This window comes from Serinus canaria, chromosome 4 (assembly GCF_022539315.1).
Source record: "Serinus canaria isolate serCan28SL12 chromosome 4, serCan2020, whole genome shotgun sequence".
Lineage (NCBI taxonomy): Eukaryota > Metazoa > Chordata > Aves > Passeriformes > Fringillidae > Serinus > Serinus canaria.
The window spans coordinates 27986621-27998153 of record NC_066317.1 but is presented as its reverse complement, the minus strand read 5'-3'; the positions used below and the strand labels follow the sequence as shown (position 1 = coordinate 27998153).

The window sequence follows — 11533 nt, the reverse complement described above, 5'->3', positions numbered from 1 at the left end:
CCTGAATTCAACCTCAGATGTTCCCCTCATGTCCCTTTTCTCTTCACTGGCCTTTAAGTGGTTCTTCCCTTTGGCTGCTCCAGCTTTGAGGAAGGAATTTTTTGCATTCACACAAAAAATGCCCCTAACAAAAGTGGGTTCCTTTATCTATTGTTGATCCACATGAAGAGGGTATTAATTAGGCTTTAATTTGGGACTTTTTTTGTTGTTGTTGTTTTTTACAGCTTTAAATGAAAACCCACATAGCCCTCCGCCACTTCCTGCTGAAAAGCCTATTGGGAACACATCCAATATCATAGTGGGAAAACCCAGCAGTTGTGACCTAGTGAAAAAAGGGGTAAGTTAAAACTGTTTTCCTGTATTACAGCTTTGCTTTAGTTAAAAGATCTCTTGTGATCCTTAAGCATTTGTAAAGTAAGTTGTTTGAAGGACCAGAAGATGAAAACAACTACTCAAAAATATAAGGCTTTTTTCTTTTAATTCTGTTCTCTAATTAATTAGGTAATTTGGAATGCTGTCAGTTTTTGAAAAAGACTCTGGTGATTTTACTAAGCTTTGATCACATCTATCTTCAATTTTCTGTATTCATCATCTGAAATCATGGTATTCTACAAGTGAGTGTCAAAAGCATTGCAAAGTGGCTCAAAGTCCAGGGGGATTTACATGGGGAAATGTTGTCAGGGTTGTGCTTTAGAAATGTATTTTTTTACCTTTCTGCACACAGTTTCTCTCAGTGTCTGTACTAATTTGCAGGCAGAGGAAACTTTTCTGTAGAAGAATGAAGCTTGCTTTTTTTTCAGCTCTTTCTGCTGAGTAGAACCACCTATTTTGGGAAGTAAGGCTCTGCTGGTTGCTTCAGGGCACGTACATAGTAATGGTAGGCATTGTAGCTAAATGACATTTGACACAGTTTTTCAAAAGGGAATTAAACTAGAAAATGACAGTAAAATTTACAAATACTGAGTTTTCTGATGACAAGAATGGCAGAAAATCTTGTGAAAGCCACAGGCAGTAAAAGATCAAATCAAATTAAGAGGCCTTACTAGATGGGTGCTGCCAATAAATGCCTTTGTAGCTACCTCTGCTACTAAGATAAAGGATATTAAAATGTTGTCATTGAAAAGGCTGTTCAGAGAGGTTCCACCTTTTCTGAATAATGCTGAAAAAATAATTTACGAAACAAGACATTAAATGACATTCTATGCAGTGGAACTCCAAAACTTTTACAGTCATCCAGGCTATTGTGACAGACCTGTGTAAGCTTCAGCTTTAAAAAAAAGATTGTATTGAATCCACTGGAACATTGAAATTCTATGTTTAGAAAGGTAAGAGCTGTGCTTCTAAAACTAGTATTGTCAGTGGAAGTGATTAAATGGCAACAGCAAAAATTGTTGCCCATAATCAGTTGGCACAGATTTCTTCCTTTTCACACAGAAGAGGAAAATTTTTGATATGAAGATAACATCCTCATCTGAAAGTGGCAGGTTGTTTTCTTTCTAATAGGGTCATTTAATCAGAACATGAAATTTGGGAACTCAATCAAGGGTCAGATTTTATCACAAAATATATCTGGGTGTTTTCTCGATGAGAAATATCACAGAAATTGTTTATGAGTTTCAGGCATATTCAAGCATCTAATTAAGTAAACAAGACTGTTCAGACCTATGTAGAAGTACTGGTTCAGAAAGGGTTCTTTTGAACCCAATTCAGCACTCTGATTTATGATGCTGTTCCAGAAGCAGCTGTGCTTGTTCCCCAGAGCTGGCAGAACTTTCTGGCACTGGGATGAAAACAAACAGCAGGAGGCAGTAAGGATGGTCACTCATTAATCCCTCACCGTGGTCCAAGCCCTTCAGACATGGCACATGTTCTCCTCTCTGACTGCTGTATCGGGGTAATCTCTGGCAGGGCCAGCATGGGCAGCTGGGAGAAGTGATGCCTTAATCTGCCAAAGCAAGATTCACTGGGATTTGTCTGTTAGATCTCTAGCAAACATATTTTGATGCCTTCTTTAATGGGAGCTAATGTTGTCTGCAAGAGACGCTGTCCTGTGCGAGTTGCATTAATGTCATGTTTTCTGCTTTAAGCCTGTTCAAAGTGTTTGTCAAAGTTAAATCCAAGTCGATAATGCAAATCCCTTTGGGCAGTGTAATTGTACGTTTGTATGACTCTCCTTGAATTGGCTCTTAAGTCCTTACTGCCATATAGTAGGAAAGGAGGGGCTGGGTCATACTTAATGCACAACTGAAGCTGTGTTTCAGGTGGTAAATGAGATTATTTGCCCTCCATATTTTCCTCCATGTCCAACAATACTTTAAAATTGCAGAATCACACCATAATTCTACTTTACTCACAGACCTCCAGACATTCTTGTTTTTCATGTCCATAGGATGTAATTTAATATGAGAATTATATAATTTAAACAGGACTTTTTGTTTTCCTTACGCTTAAAGAATTGTCTTTTTTCTTTTGAATGATTGTAGGAGTTGGATCACTCGGAACAAGCTGGGGTGCCTCAGCTAGAACCTCTACTACCCCCAAGGTGAGTGTGGTTCTCCAAAAGCCCTTAAAAGTGCTGTTTCTAAATTAATTTGCATAGTTAGTCTCAGTGTAGACACTACTGACTCCAGCCATAGCTCAATAGTCTTGGCTGGGCACTATGCTCACTAATAAATAGGCAGGGCCAAGTTGGTAGCTGATTAATACTTGTTTGTACAGTATGGTATGAGCAAGGACATTATAGGAGAGCAGCTGTTTGACTTTTCAGCTAATGTACAGTGGCTGCTGACAGTCATTCCTTTCTGAATCTTTAACCTTTTCACCCACAGCACTTGCACTTGTGGTGGGATTTGGGTGGTGAAGGAATGGAGGTGGCAGATGATGCCACCCTGAAAAGGGCAGATGCTGGGCCAGCAGCTTCCCAGAAGCATTGGCTAATCTATACACTCTAGGCCTAAAATGCAGGTGCAGGATCAATGATAACCTTGGGGTTTTTTGTTCTTGTGAACCAAAAAGAAAGAATGTGTGCAAGGGCAAAAGTTGCTGGACCAGCCTTTAATTCATGTCCATCAATGCCAGAGACACAGTGGATGGAGATCTGGCATTGACTAGCCAGCCCGCTGTGGGTATCTCAGTGTTTGCATTCTAAATCTATGAGTTTAAACTCAAGAGTTATCTCTGTTGTGTTAGGACAAGAGAATCTTTCTGTCATTGAAATGATTCTATCAATAATAATAAGTATTAATTAACAGGAAAGAACATGGATGTGCCACAAGGAAACACCTCATTTACTGGCTTGTTCCTTCCCCACATTCAGTTTAGCATGACATTCCTGATTCTTATGAGGGTCTCTGGAGCTGCTCTTCTGCTTAAATGGACTTTTAATTTATTTTAAGTAAGCACTAATAGTTCACTGAATTGCTTGTTAGGGTCTTCTTGTTTAGTTAAGTTGCTTTAAAAATGTGTGAGCTGGTCTGTTTACAGATTTAAAGTAGTTTAAATTGGAATTTCCCCTTTTGTCAATATTAAAAATGCTCAGTTTAAGATGAGGCCAAGAAAAGGGAGAGATGGATGATGAAGAGAAGTGAAAAATTTTTTTGACATTTAAAAATTGTTCCATACTCAAATAGTAACAGAGAACTCTTATCGGGAGCATTAGTAGAGCACTAGTATCTTCTCAAGTAATGGGTGACACTCACAAAATGTGTTAAAATGATACTTCAAAGATCCACCAATGCACACTTGTTGGGGTTGATAATTTTTGCAGACCCATGAGGATTGTACATGAGCCAATAATTATGCTGAATTACATTATATGAAACAAAAAAACCAGTTGTAGCAGAAACTTGCAGCAAGTGGATGAAGGTCTCCCAGTAACAATCAAATGATACTGAAATTTTGGAATATTACTAGTGATATTAATTGCTAGTAAATATTACTAGCAATATTACTACTGTCACTTGCTAGTCTCTGATTTTGGTTTCTAAACTGTTCGTCTGCTAATAGGAGTGTGGGCCCTCTAGCATTGCCAGAGAACTTGGGTGTTTTCACCAGTGTTTTCTTTCTGTGGTAGACATTAATTGCATAAAAAACGGCAAATTCTGCTATTGATGGCAGTGTGCAAAGTGGTGTGATATGTCATGAGTTTCATCAGTCACTTCAGGTAGGTGACATCCCAAAGAATGAGCTAGGTTGATTCCTGAAGACCAGCTTTCACAAAAGCTCTCCAATAGCAGAACTTCATCCTGCAGCAGCTACAAAGAAAACTCTAGAGGTGGATCACTGAAACAAATCCTGCTTATTTACTGGGCTCCCCAGAAAGCTGGCAGGCTCTTGGTGAGCAGACTTGGAAATACACAGTCAAAGGATCTGTCTAAGGGCTCGATCATCTGGTCCCAGTCAGTATCTGAAGAGTTCATGTATTCCTGGAAAGCTTCAGACACTACAAACTGTACAGCCCAGGTCATCGCAAATCTTGTTTCCTTACTGCACACTCTGTATCTAGAATGAAGTGGCAGGCTTATTAATATGTATATTTCTCTGATGATTTGCACAATTTTTAGGCCTGTGGATGGAAAAATTATACCTGCTCGACCTCCCCCACCTAAAAGTGTTCCTGGAAGGCCACCACCACCAAAATTCTCTGCAGCCAAGACCTCCTCCCAGAAGGATGTTCTTTCGCGATCTACTTCGGACATCGCTTCTGATAAAAAAAACAACAAGTTCAGGTTGGGACCCAAGAGAGCAAAAAGTGCAGTCTTTAAAAATCCAGATCCAGCATTACCTCCTAGACCTAAACCAGGTCATCCTCTCTACAATAAATACATGGTGAGAGTTGAGATATTCTATCTGAGTACATTATTTTTATAAAATGGTGCTGGTTAAAATAGTAGAAAAAAAGGTATTTAAACCTACTAAAGTAGATTGGTATTATGTGGCTTGCAAAGTGCATCTATCAGCATAATCTTCCCTAGAAATTGCCAGTAGATAAATATTAATAAGTCCTGTAAGGCAATACTGGGGAAAGCAAAAAATACATGTAAAGTATAGACCTGTGTGGTGTATTTTTGTGTATATATGTAATTATATTATTTTTAATGCATAGCTCTTGGGGCTTGGGGGTTCTTTTTCCAGTCACCGGTTCTGAATTCTCTTTCAGTAAGATTATGCTGAATAATTGCATTTGTATATTGGTTCAGCCATACATATCAAAATGCTTAGGGAAATTGGGGAAGCATTGGAACTTATAAAGTAGTTGACCTTATTTAATCAAGCTTGCAAAGTGTGAGGAATGTAACATTGCAAATCTTACATTTTCATCCTATTGATGCCATCACTTTTCATTATAAAAATGGTTTTGGTATTGTACGTGTTGTTTGGGAATTTTAAATATTTTATGTGTTATTTGGGAATTTTAAATTTTAAATGGATCAACACTGCAAATAAAAACAAAGAAGGTCTTTCCCCAGAAATTTGAAACTGGTCAGTGATCAAGCTGGTGGCTGCTTGAACTGGTGCTGTTGTCAAAAAAAGCAGCCACGCAGCCATATCATGAACAACATCAAAATTCCATCAGCATGAAGTAGAAACTTTCTGTTGCCACCTTTTTGATCTTTCGCTTTTGCATTTAGAGTTTTGTGTATGAGATTTTTTTTCTGTAGGAGATCAGTAGTAATTCCCTGCCCTGAAGTCTTACTGTCAATGGAAATTTCCTCCCAGGGTGTTTTTCCAGTGCCCTCCATGACAAATGAATATGTTTCTGCATCAGAGTGTCTTTCAGAATATCTTGTAGTATATGGTGTGATACCACTTAAGTGTCTAAGACACTTTTAAAGGGGGTGACACCCCCTGAGTTTCTCAGAGTGGCAGTTCATATCACCAGCAGTCTGTTCTGAATGCCTTCCAAAGGAGCCTGTCCTCTTCCACTGGACTCCTAATTACATGTAGTGGGTGGTTTAAATATTTAATCATCTATTTTCACTTGAAGTGAAAATCTGAGATGCTTAGAAGTGAAAAAAACTTTTCCGTTTGCCTCTGTTTCTCTTCAAGCTGCCTGTGCCTCATGGAGTTGCCAAGGAGGATTGTCTTCCCAGGAACACTGGAGAACTGTCCTGTAAGGTAAGGTGCTTCTTTCCTGCTGGCTTAAATAGTTAATGAACAAGACTCCTGTTGCAGAAAAGTATCAAATGATTTAGTCTTCAGAGCTTACACTGAGACATGTAATAGTGATTTATTAAATCCTTGTGTTTCTGTAATCAAAACAAAACAACTGCCAAAACAAAACCCAAAACTGTGATTTGCTTCATGGCACAGGGACATTGAGCTTATGGAACAGAGCAGGAGTAATTACTTGGTGTGCCAGAAGGGAGTGGAAACTGGTAAAGTTCCTCCATCTCATAGGAAAGTAATCACTCCCTTGGCTGAGTATCTGAGAATTGAGGAAAAGTTAAGTGAGTACTTTATGAAGTGCTGTATGTGATACATCAGCAAATTGGCTTTGACATACGGACTTGACAGTATTTTCTTCTCTCTTCTTCTACGGATCCTGACTTGGTTTTAGGGCATGACCCTATTAATATTAAATGGCTAGTGGAAATTAGAGCAATGAGCAGCCTTTTTGACTATTATCAAAAGCCTGTGTAGTTGAAATAGATTTCTATGCAGTATATTGTTGTCTGTTGTTGTCTGTCAGGTCTTGTCTTTGTCTATGTTGGGGTTTTTTTTGTGAGTGTTTTTGGGGTTTTTTGTTTGGGTTTTTTGGTTTTTGTTTGGTTTTTTTTTTTTTTTTTTTTGGTACACAGTGAATTACTTTGTATGTAATTCACACATCATTGTCACCAGTACAGCCTAAAAATTCCTGATGGGTGGGACAGAGAAGGTGGCTCAGCATTTTGAATATAATTTCTCTTTTTGAAGATGCCACAACAAAACTGTCATCTCCCCTCAGTGTTACCTTAGTGTAAGCAAAGGCATAGTGGCTTCCTTGCTCCTCTTGGAATGTTGGTTGGCATATGTGCTGTCCCTGCTGAGTGTGCTGGGGCAGAGTTGGGTTGGGTGTTCTCTCAAGCAAGGAAGAGTGACTGGTGACACAAAGTACCAAGCACCAGTACAAAATTTGTCCACAGCCCTTGCAATGAGTGTTGCTATCAGTACTACAGATTTCTGGTCCACAGAGATAGCTGAGGCTTTTTCTATACTAGGAAAAGTTGCATGCCTTCCCTTCCTTTCACTGGCTCAAAGGTAGATTTTGGTGAAATGTATTCTTGTTTACACTGGCAAAAGGCATACAGAATTCAGACCCTTAGCTGTGTGACCAGTAACCATTTCCTTCTGCAGTACCAGAATAACTCCGTGTCCAAAGTCAGAAAATTAATTCAGGAGTACATAAGAGAGAATCTGTTAGTATCTTCCATGATTTATAAACTACTTGGATTTATTTGTTGTTGTTAGGATTCAAACCACCCTCCAAAGGTTTCTGGCACAAGTGCACCTCATGCTGTAGTCCTGCATGATTTTCCTGCAGGTAAGTAAATGTGAATATTCTGGAAGCATGTTTTACTCTAAGACTTTCAAATGGAAATTTTCTTAGAAATTAGAGCTTAAAAATGGTGTGGAAGCTTAGTCTGCAAGGTCTGCACATAGAGTTGTTCAAATCAAGTGGGTTTAGCTGTAGATGGGTCAGTCTTTCAGTTAAAGCTAATTGATTTATCAGGGAAAAATTAAGACTTTTTTTAAAACTGATTCTGGTTTTTCCTGTGGTATTTGTATTAAGAAGGTTTTACTTAAAGAAAATCAGTGAGTGTGACAGGTACTGTTAACTGAAATGATGTTGTCTTACAGAGCATGCTGATGACTTGGACCTTCATTCTGGAGACACTGTTATTCTTTTGGAGAAAATTGATACCGAGTGGTACAGAGGAAAATGTGGGAATCGCACAGGGATATTTCCTGCCAGCTTTGTTAAAGTGGTTGTATGTAGGCTTTGTATACATTGCTGCATAACATCCTGTTACATTTGTTTTCTGGTTCTATTTTGCTAAGGCTCCTATGTGTTTAGCTCCATTATGTGTTTAGATAATCTCTTATCCTACTGGCAGCACAGAAAACTCATCAACTTGTTTGTGTGGTATTAGAGAGATGCTTGATTTGGCACAACCAGCTTGTGTTATGGGGATTCATTTGCTGTCAATTTTAAGCCAAGTGAGAAAATCATTGCCCTTACCAGATTCTCTTTGGAAACACACATAGTTTCTCAAGGTCCTCAAAGCAGATTATTTTTTGACAGCTGCATGTCAGAATCAACACTCGATATAAGATGGTTGATTTTTGTGCTTCCCCGCAGTTCGCCATCTTCTGTCATTTTCTCATCCCTTGAATTTTGCTGGAATCACCACTTTTTTAGCCATGTAATGAACTAGGTCAGAGTAGCAATTTGAAACCATGTTGGTTTGGTTTTTTTCTTCCTAGAATACTGTTTTTTCCAACAGGATCAATTTGCCTAAGTGGTTTTCTAAGTGGCTGCACAAATGGTTGTGCTGGCACAGTGCAAGGAGATTGTGTTGTTGCAAATGAGCAGTTTAAAGCAATCCTGTTCCTCAGTGTGACACTTGACAGTGAGTGGAAGGCAAGAGACAGGTGCTCTTTTGGAGCCCAATGGTAATTCATTTAAAAGGGATACAGTATGGTTCCCTGCAGTCAAATGCTGGGTCAAACCTATTGCAAACCTGAGACTGAGACTGAAATCCATTTTGTGACAGTGGAAAGGGCATTGGGCTGTCCACACCAGCCATATGGACATGGAGGAATGCTAGAGTGACACCAGGATGCTGGGAAGGTGCATGGCTTGGCACTAAAGACAGGAGGTGTCTGTGGCCACACTTCTTGGGCCAGCACTGCTGGCAGAGTGAGCCCTGCTGATGCATGGGCAATACCAAGGAATTGGTGGACATCAGACAGGGTAGGGTGTCTGTTTAGTTTGTAGTAGTGGTATTAAAGAAAAATTTTAAGATCTGAAAAGTGCTGAAGAATAAAAACTAAACTCATAGTAGTAATGGAACCATGCTTGATTCACTTTCACAAGAAAGATTTGTCAGCTAAATTGATTGGCTGCTTCTGCACAGACCAACAGTTCTATTTCAAAGCTCTTGCTTCTACTGATAGCTAATGAAGAAAAGATTTCATGTTAAAGCAGTGGAGTGAGTATTTGGGGTCAAATTCAGCATTGAGACAGATACAACTCCATAAAATCTAGGGAAGATGCATTTCTATTTTAGTTGTAAAAGATTATTATCTTTTGAGGGCAAAAATATTTTGTTTTGAGAATTTGGGTTTTTTAAAAAAAGAAAAAAAGAGTGCAGTACATGAGGCTAATTTACTTGAGTGAATTCTCCTGTTAATTCATGTCAGATTTCACCTTGATACAAGGTCTCCATTCAATACACTACAATGTGTTTTACAGTATTGAGCTGGGTAGTAGTTTGGATCTAGATACCTAACAATAATACACAGTTATGGCTTCCCATAGAACCTTCAGAGCACCACAGAGATCAGTTCCTTCAGCAAGAGCAATGCAGAGATTATTTGTCCTAAAAGGCGCTGTGATTTCCTCCAGTGCTTCACACAAGCTATGGAACATTCCTGTTGATTCCATGGGAACTGGCTGGTATAATAGTGAGCTGTAACCCAAAGCTCCTCACCAGGGCCTCTCAGCTCCTAGTCCTGTACATTCACAGATCATCCTTCATGTCACACCAAAAATACAGTTGAAATCCTCCTGTGATAAAGGACTTGAATGTTGGGTGTTTGATAGACCAGTGTATTGATTTTTAAAGTTGTATTTCTCCAATTCGAGTGAGATTTGTGAGATGTGGTTTTGTTTGGAGAGCAGTTGGCTACCAAAGCACAGAAGGGATAAGTGTAAACAGTAGTTTTGTCTATTGTGGTGTACTGTGCTAGTAAATAATTAAGAGCAATTACCAGTTGAGAATTGGGATCTAAATTCAACAACATGTGGTAGCATCTAGTCACATATTCTGTCAATCAGTCATGCTACAAGTAGAAACAATAAACCAGCTTCATAAAACAAAACATTAAATATTGCTCCTTGTTTGCATAAGATTAAAAAATGAGAAAACAGGCATAAATTTACATTAATGTGGTCATATATCAGAGCATGCCAGGGATTACAGAGTGACACACATCTGAAAAACAGATTATTTTAACCAGTTTCAAGTTTATTGTGGTTAGTTGGCTTGAGCTTGTAATGGAAGATACAATTTATTTTATTGTCTTATTAGATTGATGTTCCAGAAGAAGCCAACAAGAAAAAAATACCCTCTTCATCACGATGTATCAAGTGAGTCAGATGAATCTTATTTGCTTTTTCATGTTGATTTACGAGGAATGAAAAAGAAATATTAACTTTGAAACAAGGGCTCTCTGCACTGAGGTTAACCAAAATACATTGTAAAAATTAAATTATATGTTTTAAAAACCTGAATGTTTATGATGCTTTATAAAGACTCATATTTAGTTTAAAAAAGCCTAAAACCATCCTTTCATGAAAACTGGTTCCAGAAACCATGAACCAATCTAATAAACTTCAGCAGCATTTTACACTCCTCTCTTTGCTCCTGACCTTGCTGTTTTATTTCACTGTCCTCCCAAGATGGAACACAGTAGGGCTCCTACTTATGTGAAAGAACAAGATACAATGGAACAGAATATAGAGGTACTTTAGGCAGAGAAATCTGTCTGTCCCCAAGGTGTGCAGATGTATGGGTAAATCCAAAGTTCCCCCCAAGTTATAAAATGAATTGCCAGCACTTTCATTTCTGATTTTCAAACAACTTGTACTAATATTTGTGGGCAAGAAATGATTTTTCATGTTACTCACTTCTCAGTAATGTTTATTGGATTTTGTAATCATTCATTCCAGGAATTAAAGCAAATGCATGGAGGGGCAGGAGCAACTAGTGTCAGTGGGATCATTCCAGTTGTTCTTTAGATGAGGCTAGGTTTGTCAGGAAAAAAAAGTTATTTTAAAAAGTTGCTTCTGCAGCTAAGGAAGAAACAGAAAGTTCTAGCTCTGTCCTGAAAGAAACATCTTTTCAAAGATACTGAGTGGGGGACAGGGGTGGGAATCAAGCTACTTACTTTGTTTGTGTGCTATAAATACATAGAAATAATTAAAGCGTATTACTGCTTTTTTCCAGCATGGCATTTCTGATAAACCAAAAATTTTCTTAGGTTAATTTCTTAAATTTAATGTATTAGGTTCTTAAATAATTAAATTGATTTAAGTCAGGGGGAAAACTAATTAGGATTTTTTTGAGTGTTGTACCAAAGTATATAAAATTTATCAGATGCATTGAAGTTTCTTTCTTTGATAGATAAGCTTTTTTTCCGTATAAGATTATAGGGATGGATTTTACAGAATAAAGTATTTTAAAGTAGATAAAAATTATCTTCTTCCTATGAAACCTCCATGTATTTGGGACAAATACACAGCACTCATCCCCCACCCATGTTCGAG

The 11533-nt window shown here is 38.2% G+C and overlaps 1 protein-coding gene across 5 annotated transcripts in view; it reads left to right on the top strand.

Moving 5' to 3' along the window:
- The window catches only part of SH3D19 (SH3 domain containing 19), an 81699-nt gene that overhangs the window by 63978 nt on the left and 6188 nt on the right, over positions 1–11533 (top strand). For all 5 annotated transcript variants that reach the window (XM_050974115.1, XM_050974114.1, XM_018926728.3 and 2 more), the window contains 7 exons: positions 225–337; positions 2484–2542; positions 4563–4827; positions 6049–6117; positions 7450–7522; positions 7840–7970; positions 10296–10354. In XM_050974115.1, coding sequence (XP_050830072.1) covers positions 225–337; positions 2484–2542; positions 4563–4827; positions 6049–6117; positions 7450–7522; positions 7840–7970; positions 10296–10354 — 769 coding nt within the window. The remainder of the gene's footprint in view (positions 1–224; positions 338–2483; positions 2543–4562; positions 4828–6048; positions 6118–7449; positions 7523–7839; positions 7971–10295; positions 10355–11533) is intronic.